Source organism: Rhinolophus hipposideros (assembly GCF_964194185.1).
Source record: "Rhinolophus hipposideros genome assembly, chromosome: 8".
Taxonomy (NCBI): Eukaryota; Metazoa; Chordata; class Mammalia; order Chiroptera; family Rhinolophidae; genus Rhinolophus; species Rhinolophus hipposideros.
In genome coordinates, this window is record NC_138054.1 from 87,846,343 (window position 1) to 87,862,663 (window position 16,321).

Here is a 16,321-nt window from a genome sequence, read left to right on the forward strand (position 1 = left end):
GCCAGACACCATTCTAAATGTCTTGGCTTCATCTAATGTCAGTGAAACTCTCGGCAGAGTAAGGAGTGCCCAGTAAGCAGTGCCTGGGATGTCACTGCTGACCCAGAATGAGGTGTACGTTTGCAGGGGCTGCCCAGGGATAACCCCACCCCCACCCACAGCCTTGTGGCCAGGCCCCAGAGGAAGCTAGCAGGGTTGGAGAGTTGCTGGGGTGAGGTGTTTACAACTCACTGAGGAGTCTTTCCCACGACCCTGCTTCTGTGATGGTCTGGCTTCTGAAATGTCAATTCTTCTGTACCTTGGACAGAAGCCACACATGTTGTACCTTCTGCAGGTCTAGGGCCTCCCATGATGTTTGCCATTTCCCCCCAGAAACCACAGGGCACAAGTTGGGCTGGGAGAACCTTTTATTTGGCCACATACAGCAGGGGCAGGATCAGAGCACTGCTGTCCTTCCAGCAAGGGGGCGGGGATGGAGTGGGGGGGGGTGGTAGGTCCTGGGAATGGCAGTTCGAAGGGTGGGGTGGGGGCTTGGAATGTTCTCCAAACCACTGGCCTAGGCATGGAGGTGGACAGGTGGCCCCTGAAAACCCCACACCCCACATATCCTGTGCTCATATAGCCTAGCTCTCAGAATCAGAGCCCAATCTTGCCCCCACTTACCCTGGGTTACCATGCACAGGATTCCGGGGGTCTTTGAGAGAACCCCATCCCATCTGGCTGTAGGGCTTCACTGACACTTCAGTGAGGACACTTCAGACCTGGCGTGGACCCCATCCCACCTGAGGCCTGCCCATCTCAGACGAGGCCTGAACCTCTGGGCCAAAGCCACCTCTCTGAATAGGTGGGCAGCGTGAGAGCTTGGGAGCAGCAGAGAATGGGACAGAGGCCAGGCCAGCAGAATCCTCCTCTCACCCCCATCTGTCTGAGCTACTTAGTCTCCTCCCAGCATCTGTACTATCCAGGGCAGCCACAGGCTTGCCAGATGTCTTCATGACTGTCCCTGCTCTGAGGACCCTCACAAAAGCCAGGGAAAAAGGGCACAGGAGGGGAAGGTAGAAACACATCTAGGTTGCCATCTGAGCTTGGAGACCCACCCTCAGAGTCTGAAGAAAGAGCTCTGGAGAATACCCCGTACCTCTCTAACCTCGGGGGCCCGCCCCGTCTCTTAAAGGCACCCACGCAGGCCTCCCCGCCATCACTCAGGTTGAGTCCTCAGGCGGTGAGCTGGCTGCCCACCGCAGGTGAGGGCTGCATGAACCGAGAGGCGCCACAGAGGTGACGGGGTGGGGGGGCAAGGATGAACTAAGAGGTCTGGGGGAGCCTGGTCCACCTCCCCTTCCCAAGCCCAGCCTTTGTCTGATAGTTTACCAGTCAGGGTTCTGCGGATGGGGCTTTGGGGGTGTCAGGGCAGCGGGGGGCCCGATGGTGATGCTGCTGTTGGTGACCCTCGGGCCGTACCAGCCGGCCCAGTAGTGAGTGTCCACGCCGCCGTGCTGAAACCAGATGTAGCGGACGCCGGGTGGGTAGTTGGAGAATGTGTGGGAGACCTGGGAGGGGGCAGGCAGAGGGAGGGAGACAGGTCAGGGGAGCTGACCATAAGGGGCTGATATCTTAGAGCTGGACCAGGAGTCAGCAGAACTAAGTTCTAGTTCTAAGTCTGTGATTTGGGCAGACGGCCTCCACCTGCTCTCTCTATGCCTCAGTTTCCTCATCTGTAAAATGGAGTAAAATCCTGGAAAGTCCGCTCCACAGGTTTACCTAAGTGCAGCTCAGAGGAACTGAAGGGAACTTCTCAAGCTGCTAAAGGACGTCCGATACAGTCATCACGGCACATGTGGCTTATTTAAGTTAAACTTAATTAAACTTAGATACAATTAAAAATTCAGTGCCTCAGTCACACTAGGCATCGGCTCGTACTAACTGTCAATATGTGGTTATACAGGCTACCAGACTGGACAGTGCAGACAGACCATTTCTATCACTGTGGAAAGTTCTATTGAACAGTACTGGTCAAGATCAGGAGGTGGCAAACTATGGCCTAGGGGCCCACTGCCTATTTTTGTAAATAAAGTTTTTGTGAAACAGCCATGTCCACTTGCTAAAAGCTGCTTTCACAACATAACCACAGGGGTGAAGAAGAGCTAAGTAGTTGTGACAGACCCAGTACGGCCTGCAAAGCCTGAAATGTTTGTAGCTAGCCTTTTAAGAAAATGTTTGCTGACTCCTGGTCTAGATAATAGTAATAAGCAATATTAGTAATTAATAATAGTGAACCTTTTTTAACATGGCTTTAGCAGCATCATTTCACTGATGTCTTTCAGAGCTCAGAGCAGCTGCAGCCAGGTGAAAAGCAGCAGAGGTGGGATCTGAACCCAGCCCTGTATGGCCGCAGTCCCAGCCTTGGCCAGTGTGCCTTCTGCCCCCTTCCCAACCCCACATACCTCCCTCCACTTGGCATCGCTCTTCTGCTGGATTGTTGCTGGGTCTGGCTGGAAGGTCCCCAGAGGCGCATGTGCTGACGACAGGAGCTGAACGCATAGCTGGTACTTGGACCCGCAGTCTGGCCTGGCTGCAAACCTGCAGGCAGAGAGGGAAAAGCCCATTAGGGCCTTGGAGATGGGGGGCAGGGTGGGGGTGGGGCGCCTGATTGGCAGTGCCCCCCCCCAGACCCTCGCCCCAGCCACTCACCAGTCTTTGACCTTGATGTCCGGCCGTGTGGTGTCCATCAGCTCCTCCCAATACCCTTCGGCCTTGAGGTCCACCACCTGGGACTTGAGGCAGGTGCTGGGGGTGGGTGGAGGGTGGGAGGGGCTGGGGCTCACCATTAGGGCACTGCCCTCCCAGAACAGGAGAGACCCCAGGGTGCAGTGACTTGGGATACCCCCAACCCCAAGACCCCCTGAGCTTGTATCTTACTAATAAGAAGTCACGAAGTATTTCTTGACCTGGTCATTGGGGAATTCCTTCCTCTGGTCTCCAGAGAGATCCTCCACCTTCCACTCATCACCTCCATTCACATCCAGGCTCCAGAACTCAAACCCCTCTGGCAGGAAAGCAGAGTTCACATTAAAATGAAGACCCTCAGTAGTCACCCTCTCCCAGGAACCCTTCCTCCCGCTCTTCTCCCTAGATCTTGGCAGTTGCCCTCAAGCCTCGTGCTGTGGGACACTACAGATCAATAGTGCCCACATTTTATTACGTGCTTTCTATGTTCCTGGTACACGGTTAAGTGACTTCTACTGGGAATCCTGAGACATGTGATGATATGAACTACTAGACCCCTTCTGTAATAGAGAATGCTGATGCTGGCCAGATCTGGGACTAGTCCTAGCACTACCAATGCTGTGTGACCTTAGGCAAGCTGCTTTCCCTCTCTGAGCCTTGGTTTTGTCCTCTGAAAACTGGGGTCAAGAACAGGGACTGGTAAATTTTTTCTGTAAAGGGCCAAAATATTTTAGGTTTTGTGGGCTATATAATGTCTCTGTCACAGTCTTTTTTTAAAATAATGCTTTAAAACTGTAAAAACTATTCTTAGCTCCTGGGCCAGATGTGGCTCATGGACCATAGTGTGCCAACTGCTGGTCAAGAACATGGTTCGTGGGGAGTCAAGTGAGACACGCATCAGAAAGCTCTGGACAGCCTGGAGTTGTTTTATCATCATTTTGTTCCAGAATTTGGCCACATAATAATTAGTTCCCATCCCATCCCAGTGTCTAGCAGATGAATGATAACATAGCAAGGGAAAAGGGGGGCTGTGGATGACTGTAGAACTCTTGATTTACTTGTAATATGCTGGAAAGAAGACTGGATCTCTCATTCATTCATAAACAAAACTTCCTTTGACCTCTGGGACAACCCCAACAGGTCTAGTCCTGGAGCTGGGAAACGAGGCCAACAAAATATGGCTGACTTCCTGGTCTTGTGTCTGAGGCACAATTAGTCCTAACTGGCAAACATTCCTTCTCCTAGGAAAGGTCACTGGGGAAATAATCTTAAGAGTGCAAACTGAGGCCACTCTTGGCCTCAGTCTGCTCATCTGAAAAATGGATGTACTACCAGTATGTACCTTTTAGGATTATTGTGAGAGGATTAAAGGAGTTAAACCAGGGGAGTGAGGGGGGTGTTGAGGGAGCAGGAGTTCCAACTCAGGGGCTCCCAGGGTCCTGTCCTCCCTGCCCCTCCTCCCACACCCCCGAGTCTCCACTCCTACTGTCCCCCCCCCTCCAGGTGACTATGGCATCAGAAGCAGAAAAACATTCCAGCGGGTTGCTATCTTCGGAGAGTCATCAAGCAGTGGCATTGAAATGAACAAGAACTTCTCCAAGCTGTGCAAAGACTGTGGAATCATGGATGGCAAGACAGTTACCTCCACTGACATGGACATCATGTTCAGCAAAATCAAGGCCAAAAATGCCTGAACCATCACATTTCAACAGTTCCAGGAGGCAGTGAAGGAAAGGAGCCAGAAGCTGTTCAAGGGGAAGAACCCGGATGAAGCCCTGGAGAACATTTATGAACATGTAGAGGGCAAGGGTCCAGCTACCACTGGTGTTACTAAAGCAACAGCCATGGGCGGGGTGAGCCGGCTGACAGACACCAGCAAGTACACAGGCACCCACAAGGAGTGCTTTGAGGAGAGTGGCAAGGGCAAAGGCATCGCAGGACAGGAAGAGGTGACTGACAACTCAGGCTATGCGAGTGGTCACAGGGTGCTGGCGCCTATGATGAAAAGGACAACTAGGGAGTAGCCTCATCTTAACCTGCCAGCCCTTGACCCTCCATCTTTAATATCATGGAGCCTGGGAAACAATACACATCTGTGTGTACAACAACAAAACAACAGAAACCATCCAACTTGCCTGGCTCCTAGTAAGTGCTTAATAAGTGTTAGCTGGCCTCTTGACAGTGTGTGTGTTGAGGGCATGCCAGACCCACTCTGTACTTCACCTTCAGCACACGGGTTGTGCAGGAGGTTCCTGTGGAGGCTTCGCAGGAAGTAGAAGATCTTCCAGTCGGCCACAGGCTGGTCCCAGTCCTCCGTGATGAAGCCTTCCCGCAGACATTTGCGCTTCCAGAGGGTCACGAGGTCGATGAGGTCTCGCCAGAGGCTGCAGACTAGCCGGCAGCGCAGCAGCAGTTGGCGGGCAGGCACATGCGTGAACAGCTCCAGCAGGATGTTCTCAGGCAGCTCGTTGATGTTCTCCACCGCCATAGTTCCTGGCTTCTGGATGGACACTCTCCTGTGATTATTGAAAAGCTAGACTACAGACCTAGGCCTCTCCCCAGGACCTGGTATTTGCAGCTCCCCATGGTGGTGGAAGTTCCCATCCCAGGTCTGCCATTTACTGTGTCAGGAAAGTTACTGTGCCTTTCTGAGCCTCAGTTTCCTTCTCTATGAAATGGGGTCAGGAACAGTAGTTACCTCCTGGGGAGGGTTAAAGGGGCCCGTGACACAGCAGAAGCTCAGTAAAAGGTGAGCTATAATTTTATTTTAGTTTTTTACTGGCACCTTACAGCAACATCTAATAGGCTAAGGAGGCCTAGGGAGGTGGCAGGATCGGTCCAAGGTCACACAGACGGGCCGAGCGGAGAAGGAGCCCGAGTCTTCTCTGCTTCGAGAGAGTCAGCCTTTATCAACAGGCCAGACAGTCTTAGGGGTGGAAATAACAATGCGCACCCCCTCGGAGTACTCCAGCCTGCACGGTGCCTTCTCCATTCTCTCCCCCATCCTCATAAAGGAGGAAGGGGGATGTGGGGTGGATAATTATTGTCTCTGGTGGAGGTCCAAAAGGCTCAAGCGACTTTCTCAAGACTAGAGGAAATGACCTGCTTAGCTAGCACTGGAGAAGGGGTGGGCTTTGGGGAAAGGCCTTTCTTATACCCCACCCCCACCCCCGTGGCTGGGCTCCAGCCCCAAGTTCCCCTGTGCGTCTTCGGCCTCCCATCCTGCGTTGACTTTAAAATGTCCCCCAAAGTCGGGGCTCGGAACGCTGCGCATCTAGGGCGACCCCAGCCCAGGTTTCCGCCCAGGCCTCCGCAGGAGACCCTACCGCTCAGCCCCCGCGGCCTGGGGCTCGTCTGCGCCGAGCCTCCCTCCACGCACTGCGGCGGGGCTGGAGCCGCCGAGTCCGCCCACCAGACCCCCGCCCGCCCGCGGCCCCGCCGCGGCGCTTCGGGCGCCTTCTCCGGCCGGTCACCTGAGCTCATACGCCGCTGCGCGATCCTGCTTGGCCTCCGGAGCAGAGCGCGTCTCCGCCAGCGATCACGGACGGATGAGGCCCCGCCCCGGCCCGCCAGGCCCCGCCCCGGCCCCGCCTCCTCTCCCCTCCCCGCGGCGCGTCCGGGCGAGCGGCGCCTGGGACGCGCCCCCCGCCGCAAAGTAGGAAAATTACCGGGGGGGTGCGGAGGTTGGTGCCGGGAGGAGCTTCTGTGCCCCGCACCTGGGCCGCGCTCCCCACATCCTCTGCACGACCCACACTTCCCTGCCCCCTCGCCTCCTCCCCCAGCAGCCGCTCCAGGAGAGAGCTGGGAGACGCCTCAAATTGGACCACCCCCCATTAAAAAAAAAGAAAAAGAATTCTTGACCTTTCCAGGCCTCCTGGGTCCGCCGCGGAACCTGCAGCCTCAGGCCTCCGGCCCACTGCTTCGGACTGCGGGGCGCCCCGGCGCGGGGCCAAAGGCGGGGCGGGGGCGGAGGCCCGGGCCTTTAAGAGGCGCGGCGGGCGGGACCCGACCCAGACGCGGGCAGCACCTGGACTCGCCGCTGTCTCGGGACTTGGGCAGCCCCACAGCGCTCCGGCTCCTCCTCCTCTTCCTCTCGCGACCGCCCTCCGCAGCGATGGACGGAGACGGTGACCCAGGTAGCCGCAGCCGCCCGGACCCCTGGCCCCCTCGCTCAGCCCGGGAGGGGAGACCGGGGCAGGCGGGCGAGTGCTACACAGAGGGGGCACCAGAGAATCCCCACCCCAGACCCAGCGCCACAAACTTTCACCCAAGCAAAGCCCTTGAGCCAGTCTCAAAAGAGCGTAGTTCTGTTTGGTATCTTGGTCTGGCGGAAGGCCTCGAGAGGTGACAGGCAGGGAGGGAGGACTCCTGGGTCCCATTTACCCAGGAAACAGCATAGGAGTAATCTATCTCATGCTCCTGCCTCCCAGCTTCCTAGGGTCTGTCGGGCTGGGTCCGGGACGCTCTGGGGTAGAGGAAGCTTGCAAGTCTTTTTCTTCCATCAACTTCTATTTGCTAGCTCTGGTGGGTGAGCTGCCTGAGTCCCCGTGGATTTCTTGGGGTTATGGGACTCTCGCCACCCCATCCCAGCCTTCATCCTGGGCTCCTTGGTCTGGAGGGGCCGCCTTCATCTGGTTGGCCGGGCGCCCAGTGGGGACCAGGCCAGCGGTGAGGTAGAGTTAGGGCGCCAGCTCTCACTGATGCTCAGAGCCCTCTGAGACTGCCCAGTCATCTTGTCTGGCACCAGAGATCCCCCTCCCCATCCCTCCAGCCGGCCAGGCCTGTAGGGGTTGCCTGCTGAGTCAGGGTGGGAACAACCTGTCTGCAGATTCCTCAGCTGGCCCGTCTGAGAGTGGGCATTGCTTGGGGGAGGTAATGGGAAACAGATTGATGCGTGCTCAGGGAGCCAAGTCCCCCTCCCAGTCTTGAAATTCCCACTTCTTCAGCTCCCACTCCCAATCCGTGACCCCCTGGCCACACCATTTATGTGGCCTCAGAATGGACTCCTGCTTTTTCCCAGGGCCTAGCTAGTCCCTGGACTCCAGGGCCCAATCCAGGTGAGTGAGTCAGCCTTGGAGGCAGCTTCCATGGGCCAGATAACTTTCCGACAGCAACAATGTGGGGAGTTGTGTGTGCTTGGTCAGGGGTGGGGGGGGCCTGTAATCAGATCTAGGGCCTCAAGTGCCAGGCCTGGGGCCAGGAGAGGGGACTGGGCGAGGTGCACCTTTCGGGGGAGCATCAGGTGTCCACCAGGGCCAGGGCAGGGGGAGGGGTGGAGAGGTGAGGACACTGGGCACTGCTCCCCAGAGAGCTGTGGGCAGCAGGATGGGCAGGTGATGTGGCTTCAGGTACTGGCATTTTCCTCTCTGCCTTCCCACTGTTCTGCGGTGTGACTAGAGAGAAGCCCGGAAACCTCTCTGGGCCTTACATTTCTCTTGGCCAAAAGGGAGGGGGGGAAAGCCCTACATCATAAAAGATGTGGCAAAAGAAAAAGAAAGCTAATAATGAAGGGAACGTGCTGGGCTGAATAATAAGTTTCACTAAATAAGATCGACTGAGGATTCACTGTGCGCTCTGGGCTCTGAAGAGGGAAACCCTGATTTAGCTGTCATGGGTCTGACTGTGTGGGGTGGGGGAGCAAATGCTGCATGTGAGGAGGTAAAGGGCTAGCAAGCTGGGTCCTGGCAACACCCAGACCTGGGTCCAGGCCCTGCCCGTTCCCACCACCATCTTTGCTTTCCAAGGTCTAGCCTTTAGGAACCCCCCATCCTAAGTCTGAGAGTTGTGGCCTCCCCCATCACCCAGAGTGGCCCTGTCTCCTCCCCACTGTCTCTCCGTCCTCCAGAGACACTGGGCACTTGGTATCTGTTTACTCAAGGCTTTGCTGGCCTAGCTGAGGCCGACTGGGATCCAGAAGACAGTCCAGCCCACAGCTACTGACATCTGTCCACCTCCTTACAATTTAGAATGCCCTTGCCCCCTCCTCTGGGGATTTGACCTCAGCACTATCTGAATGGCCTGGCACTAGGATTACCCCCATTTTATAGATGAGGAAACTGAGGGCCAGGGATAGGCGGAGGAGTGAAGAAACCTTCCTTTCCCAAGCACTTATTACATCCTCTCTGACACAGGGTCTCATTTAACGAGCCCCTCTCCCCCATCCCCAAGTCAGACACCCCTGATCTCTTTCCCTTCTCCAGGCCTCAGACCCGCATGTCCCCTGCCCTAATCCTAGCAGTGTGACCTCTGGCGAGTCACATCATATCTCTGAGCCTGACCATTTTCATCTGCAGAATCAAATTCATAACAGTACCTCCTAATTCAATGAATTGTTTTATTGAGGTGCGGTGGGGCCAGCTGACTGGGTTCACATCCAGTCTCCATCCACCCATTTGTCATGTGATCCTGGGCCATTTCACCTCTCCATGACTGTTTCGTCATCAGTGAAATAGGGAGAGCAATGGGAGCAACTTTAAAAAGATGCTGCGTCTTTAAAGAGTGAATAAAATTAAAATGCTCAGAACAGTGCCCACACTTGCTAAGTGCCCAATAAACATTAGCTGCTGACAGAGTGCCAGGCAGGGTGCCAGATACGAGGCACTAGGAATGAAGCAATGAGTTTCCCAGGCCGGGTTCCTGCCCTCATGTCCTCAGTCTAGTCCCTGAGAAAGGTGTTTATAAATCATCACATCTTAGGACAAAATCTAGGAAGGACCGGAAGTTGGGCTGTGGGAGGATATAACGGGGCAGTCTGGGAGGGCTTCCATGAGCAAGTGACAGGAGCAGGGATATCAGAAGGTGGTGAAGGATTAAAGAAGTTTGTATGTGAAAGGCAGCCCTGTTAATATTATCAGTTGTTGTCTGCTCAGGGATGGGGTGTTCTGGCCCTGCAGGGGAAACCGAGGTCTCTGAGCCCCGCTCTTTGGATTTGGGGCTGGTCTGTGACCCTGGTTCCCTTGGGTCTCCTCCACTGGGCACCAGCCCTGGTCACAGAATCTCTGGCCCCCGCCGCGGATTGTCCCAGGGTGGGTGGGGGGCGGATACCAAAGACACATAGCGGTTCTAGGACTTGTAGGGGGACAGTCTGGGGGGAGTCACAGTCCCCCTCCCGCCCACCTGCCTGCAGAGAGCGTGGGCCAGCCGGAGGAGGCAAACCTGGAGGAACAGCAGGAGGAGGCGTGCGCGGAGGAGGCGAGCGCCGGGGAGGAGCGGCCAGAGGAGGAGGAGGAGGCGACGTCGTACCTGGACGAGCTGCCCGAGCCGCTGTTGCTGCGCGTGCTGGCGGAGCTGCCGGCCGCAGAGCTCGTGCAGGCCTGCCGCCTGGTGTGTATGCGCTGGAAGGAGCTGGTAGACGGCGCCCCCCTGTGGCTACTTAAGTGCCAGCAGGAGGGGCTGGTGCCCGAGGGCGGCGCAGAGGACGAGCGCGACCACTGGCAGCAGTTCTACTTTTTGAGCAAGAGGCGGCGAAACCTGTTGCGCAACCCGTGCGGGGAAGGTGAGGGACAGGCCCTATTACCCCATGGCCGGGGGGCTCAGCTTTCTCTCCTGGAAAATGGGCCATAACAATGCTAGCTTGCTTTGAGGGTTAAATGAGATAAAGCGCTTGGCATGATGCCAAGCACAGAGTAGCCCCAATAAACACTGTAGTATTATCTCGCGGTCTGCCTGCTCCCTGGGGGGTCTCTTTCCCAGGTCCTGCCACTCCCTATGAGCCGGGGCAAGACAGGCCCTGTAGAGGACTCTCCCAGGAGGGGAGAGAGAATCTGGAACAAACAGGAAGGGCCTCCCATTCAACCCCACCATCATCATACCATTAAAGTACCATTTCGCCCGACTCCGACGACTGGGGTCACAGACAGCGCTGCCACACCCTCAGCAGGGACTGGGTGATTATGGGGTGTCTGCCTTGTTCCTACAGAGGATTTGGAGGGCTGGTGTGACGTGGAGCACGGTGGGGACGGCTGGAGGGTGGAAGAGCTGCCTGGAGACTGTGGGGTGGAATTCATCCACGATGAGAGCGTAAAAAAGTTCTTCGCCTCCTCCTTTGAGTAAGCAGATGGGGGATCGAGGGGGGAAGGAGGGAAAGGGGGTCTCCAATCCTTCCTAACTCCATTTCCTCCCATTTCCCCCAGGTGGTGTCGTAAAGCGCAGGTCATTGACCTGCACGCTGAGGGCTACTGGGAGGAGCTGCTGGACACCACTCAGCCGGCCATCGTGGTGAAGGACTGGTGAGCAGAGGGGGGGGAGCGCTGGGTGGGGGCGGGGGGCGGGGAACTAAAGCTACTACTCTGCTTCAGGGGCTGCTGCTTCCCAACTCTAGTGGTTGTGGCCCGGTGGGCCACCGTCTCCAGGAGAAGGTGAAATCCACCTCCCTTCCTGAGTTTAAATGCTGGCAAAAAAAATTTTTTTTTTTAATCCGTCTGCAGTCCAAACAAAACGTGTCTTTGTGGGCTGGCTTTGGCCCCAAGATTGGGTCTGGCCCACCTGGGTTTTAGCCCTTGGGTTTGGACCTAAGGCAACACACTTTCTCTCTCTGGCCTCAGTTTCCTTTTCTGTAAAATGGGGACACTGGCAGTAGGGCTGGAAGAGTTACCTTTTGTAGAAGGCCAGGCCCATGGTACCTGGTCAGCCAAGCTGAGGCCTGTCCCTCTTCCTTGTCCCCTGCCCTCCCTCTTCCCCGCTTTCTCTCCCTCCTTGGGGCAGGTACTCGGGCCGCAGCGACGCCGGCTGCCTATACGAGCTCACAGTGAAGCTGCTGTCCGAGCACGAGGATGTGCTGGCCGAGTTCAACAGCGGGCAGGTGGCAGTGCCACAAGACAGCGGCGACGGTGGCTGGATCGAGGTGAGCACCGAGGAGCTGCGGGTAGGGGGCGGCACGGTGTGCGATGGGCGGAGCTTGTGGAAACCCCGACCCATGGGCGGGGCGGGCAAGAAGGACCGAGAGGTGTGGAGGGACCCAGGACTGAGAAATCTAGCGGGGCTAGCTAGAGGCGGGTCAGTGCCTAAGGTGGGGTAGCTGGGAGAGGACTTGGGTCCCCAAGCCTGACCCTTCTCTTCACCCCCCCAGATCTCCCACACTTTCACTGACTACGGGCCCGGCGTTCGCTTCGTCCGCTTCGAGCACAGTGGACAAGACTCGGTCTACTGGAAGGGCTGGTTCGGGGCCCGGGTGACCAACAGCAGCGTGTGGGTGGAGCCCTGACTGACCACGCCTCCAGCTTCCCCCAGCTGCCCTAGAGCGGCAGAGGCCTGGGGTAGATTGGCCTTAGTCTGTAGCATCCACACTTTCCCCACCCCACGCACTCCTCTCCCGCCCCTTACTCCAAGCCCAGTCCCCACACAGGTAGAGAAGGGTTTTGTTGGCATATATTTGCATCTGAAAAATAAGATGGGTGAGGGCTTGGGCTTGGGTTGGGCCTATCACTGAATCCCCCACACCTAGCACAGTGCCTGCCACAAAGTGGGTGTTCAATAAATATTATTTGTCCAAGGAAGAAATGAATGAACAAACGGATGAATGAACACCCCCTCCCTTTGCATCTTTCTCTGTCTCCTGAGGGCCCTTGGCCTAGCCTGGAAAAATACTTGGCGGGGCTCCAGCTGCTCTGGTTTCCAGGGCCCATTGGGCCAGTGTGCAACCGGCCAGGCCTGGGCTGACTGGACAAAGGCTGGGATTGTGAGACCAAGGAGCGGGGAGCTGGGCCTGGCGCCTGACTGACACCCAAGCTGTCCAGAGGCCAGAACAGGGTGTGTGTGGGAGGGCCGCCCTCCAGGCCTCTCTTGATCCCCCTTCCCATTATTCCTTTCTGAGGCACTGGGGGTGATGGCAACGCCTCATCTAGGGCCGAGGGATGGATGCCCGTGACCTGGAGTAGGGGATGGATGGGAGGTGGGGGTGTGGGAGCACGGAATGGGGCCGCTTGGTCTCCCTCTTCAGTTCATGCCCACTTCATGCTGGTGTTGGATTAGACAGGAGTCATTAGCATCTGGTCTCATTGGTCATTTTCCAAGCCCTGCCCAGGGCCTGGCCCCTGGAACTGGTTTGAGGGGAGGGGAGGAGAGAAGAGTGTAGTGCCAAGCACTCGTTTTCTGGCCTCCCCAGCAGGTCTCAAACCCAGCACCTCCCCAGGACCCTCAGCTGCTGGTCTGGGTGGTGGAGGGTCTTGAAACATCTCTCCTCTCAGATATAGTGACCAATAAAATCTCCATGCCCCTCCCGCTTTCCTTTGATTCTGAGTCCTGACGCCACCTGCTGGTCAGGTGAGATTGCAAGGTTTAATCTGGGGCCCACCTGCACTGGTTGATTGGTTCATTCATTCACTCATGATTCCTGAAGCCCTCATCCTGGGGCAGGTCCTGTGTAGGGCCCTGAAATGATAGGACCCTGTCCCAGTAAGGGTCAGCGGCCTAGCCACATTGAGGAGGGGGCTCCGTGGGAAGGGATATATCCACTGTCCTGAGGGGCCTCCCGTCTAATGGTGGAGGCATAGTCCCTGCTCTAGGGACAGCCTCAGTGTGACAGGAAGGCAAAAGAACTCAGAGAATGCCCAGCTTGAAGGTGGAGGCACAGCTCCTTGGGCAATTCTTTCTAGGGGATTCCACAGTTTGGTGGGAAGGGCACTGACCACACCCACCAGCGTCCCAATCAGACAAGTGAAGTGATGCTTTGCCCTGGGGGCCCAGTTTGATGAGGAGTCATGAAAGAAGAAGGTCCCCCTGTGAGTTCCCATGTTTAAGTAAAGGAGTAATAGGCAAGGTGAAGCTTGGGGTGAGGGGCGAGGATGGACATGTGGGAGCCAGTTGGGGATGAGTTGAGAGGACCAGAGCCCTTTGGGGCTATGAGAGGAGGCCTGACAGAGAGATGCAGTAGGTGTGAGAGGCAGGGAATCTGGGTCCGGGTGCCTGTGAGGACTGGATGTCAGGGCAGGAATTTGGGGGGCATGGAAGGTGCTGCAGGTGGGGGAGCTCCCCTCATGAGGCATTCAGGAAAGAGGCCCATGAGGGCTCTGGGGCTGGAGACATGGAAATGTATGTGACCAGTAGCCAAAGCCACGGGCACCACTGGTGAGGGCTGGGAACAAGTGGAAGTGAAGCAGGAGAGGGCCCAGGGAAATCTCGGTCTCTGGAGCCACGATGGGGAAACAGCATCCAGGGAGGTGGGGGTGGGGTGGGTAAGACGGTGCAAGCCCAGCAAGGCCACCTGCCTCGTCTCAGCGGAAAGAGCCAGAAGAAGCCCAGAGGCCATTTTCTCCAACCTGAGGCAGCTGTGGTCTCTCTCTCTCCCCAGGGCACGGGGCTGCAGAGGAGACTTGGGGATCTAATAAAGGGTGGTCCAGATCCAATGTCCCTGAGTGACTGTCACTGGGGGAACATTGGATACACTGATGGTATTTGGCTCGGGAAGACTCAACAGCTGCTCCTGAATCGTCCTCAAAGAGCTGACGCTGCAGGGGGAGGCGGGCATGCAAGTTTCACTGTGCACAGGGCACGTCCTGTCACTGCTTCTGTAACCCAGTTGGAGGAGGAGAGGGGGAGAGTATTGTTGTGCCCCTTCTTCACATGAGGAAACTGAGTATGGGAGACTTTCCTGGGAATAACTGGGGAAGTGCAAGTTTCAATCCGGGTGCGTCTGGCTCCAAGTACTGCTAACCCCTTAGCTATAATATATTGTCTTTTCTCTAGAGGGCAGAGCTGGGCCCCCAGAATGCACAGTTACAGGACTGCAGGTACCAACTTCCTCCAAGGGAATACCTACACACTGTCCAGCAGGGGGCGCCTAAGACTCCTCTCTGGACAGTGGGCAGTGTCTAAGCCAGACATACAGATGGGTTAGGCCCTTCGCTCAGTGCAACCGAACATCGCTAAGGAGGGAGAGGATTGCATGTCCCCTAAGATCCTTTCTAATCAGTAGATATTTATTGAGCACCTACTACTTGCCAGGCAGGGATAAAACAGACAAGGACTCTCCTCCTGGAATATACAATGTAGATGGAGAAACGTATAAATACAAGCAGCTAAATAAAAGAATAAGATAATAACCAACACGGTATAGCACTTAATATGCATGCCAGGTGCTGCTCAATGAGTTTTATACATATTGATTCACCATAATAACTATGAAATGGGAACTATTATCACTTCCATTTTCACAGATGAGAAAACTGAAGCATAGAGACGTTAAGAAACTTGCCTGAGGCTGCACCGCTACTAAGTGGTGGAACTGGAATTCTACTTAGCTGCTTAGGCATTTGACCTCCAGAATATAATAAACAAAGTAGAAAGTGAGGGTGGGAGTGCTATTTTGGTCAAGGTGATCAGGGAGTACCTCTCTGAGGAAGTGACATATGAGTGATGATGAGGAACCGGCCATGCAGACATCTGGGTAAAAGCATTGCAGGAGCAGTAAGTGCAAAGGCCCTGAGGTGGAATGGACTTACTTACAGATCAGAAAGGCAGCCAGCATGGCTGGAGCTCAGTGAGCAAGTGGGGAAGTGGTTTGACATGGGATTGGATAGGTAGGCAGGCAAACCTGAGTTTCCTGAGCGCCGAATGTGTGTTCAGTCTTATAAAGTATAAGTGCTATCGGAAGCAGCTATGACATCGGTGTCCTTTAAGAAAACGCTTTGCTGTCCAGCAGGAGCTGGGAACGGGGGTTAGGCACCAGCAGCTGACAGTCTAGTTGATGGAATCAAATTTCCAAGAGTAACAGAATGACCAATGAGAATGACAGGGATGCTGGTGACAACAACAGACGTTTGCAGCGGCCTTATGGGTGCCAATTCATGTGCTAAGCACACAGGCTCATGTAATCTTCTCAACAGCCCTCTCGGGTAGATACAGATATTGTTATTTTACAGATGAAAGAGCTAAGACTCAGAGATGCTGGGGAACTTGTCAGGGTCATGCAATGAGTAAGTAGTTGAGGCTGGATTTCCAGCTCATGTCCTAGCCACATGGTGGTATAGGACCCTGGTACACGATCAAAGATGGGCCATGCCAGGGCCCAACAGAGCAGGCGCAGCAGCTAGGGGCTCTGAGGTGAGGAGGAAGAGTGAAATGAAGATGAAGATGGGGTTCCGGGCTTCTATGCAGATCATTGCCCGGGGAGAAAAAGGGCATGTTCAGTGTTTCTGGGCCATCTTGGTTAAGGGGTCAGGGAAGTAAGATGAATTTTCTTTTAGATTTCTTGGTGGATCCCTTCGCCATTTTGCAATGGGAAAAAGTCCCCCTTCCCTTTCTGATTCATTTTCTTTGTAAATCTGAGTTTTTGCACACAGGGTGTGTTTTAGTTGTGGACCTAGAGGGAGGAGGGGAAGAAGGACTAGTTCCTCTATGCACCACTAGGTGGCAGCATTGTTAAGGGAGTATCCAAAACGGGCTGGTCCGGCCCAGTTCTTTGCACGGGAAGGGGCCTCAGGTAGAATTTGAACCCAAAGCCTGATTTCTCTTCATTGCTTGGGGCTGAGTCTGGGTCTGCAGGAGCTGGGCCTCCTGCCTCACTCTGGGGCTAATTTTATAACAGACGCTCCTGAGAAACATTTAGGAGGCTGGATCTTCCGAGGCTTAAGTCCTACAAGACTAGGAAGGGCTGGTG

At 55.5% G+C, this 16,321-nt stretch overlaps 2 protein-coding genes and 1 pseudogene across 22 annotated transcripts; 2 read left to right on the forward strand and 1 right to left on the reverse strand.

Moving 5' to 3' along the window:
• Nucleotides 1-389: 389 nt before the first annotated feature.
• FBXO44 (F-box protein 44) lies at nt 390-6,784 on the reverse strand. Of its 20 annotated transcripts, none has more exons than XM_081057738.1 (6): nt 6,589-6,778; nt 4,951-5,243; nt 2,920-3,046; nt 2,692-2,787; nt 2,445-2,580; nt 390-1,550 (listed from the first exon to the last, which is right to left on the reverse strand). In XM_081057738.1, exons 2-6 carry the CDS (start codon nt 5,213-5,215, stop codon nt 1,368-1,370), a joined length of 807 nt encoding a protein of 268 aa, XP_080913864.1. In that variant the 5' UTR covers nt 5,216-5,243; nt 6,589-6,778; the 3' UTR covers nt 390-1,367. The 20 variants fall into 20 exon arrangements, with proteins under 20 accessions (XP_080913864.1, XP_080913860.1, XP_080913848.1 ...); XM_081057734.1 differs by having other exon boundaries at nt 2,692-2,814; nt 6,589-6,690; XM_081057722.1 differs by lacking the exon at nt 6,589-6,778 and adding an exon at nt 6,201-6,332 and having other exon boundaries at nt 2,692-2,814.
• On the forward strand, nt 4,222-4,893 carry LOC308501393 (tubulin polymerization-promoting protein family member 2-like; annotated as a pseudogene). Its single transcript has one exon. The product of its transcript is annotated as a tubulin polymerization-promoting protein family member 2-like (transcript).
• On the forward strand, nt 6,729-12,222 carry FBXO2 (F-box protein 2). Its single transcript, XM_081057721.1, has 6 exons — nt 6,729-6,863; nt 9,854-10,222; nt 10,646-10,775; nt 10,860-10,955; nt 11,431-11,569; nt 11,795-12,222. The coding sequence occupies exons 1-6, from the start codon at nt 6,842-6,844 to the stop codon at nt 11,927-11,929; spliced, it is 891 nt and encodes a 296-aa protein (XP_080913847.1). The 5' UTR covers nt 6,729-6,841; the 3' UTR covers nt 11,930-12,222.
• The last annotated feature ends 4,099 nt before the right edge of the window (nt 12,223-16,321 follow it).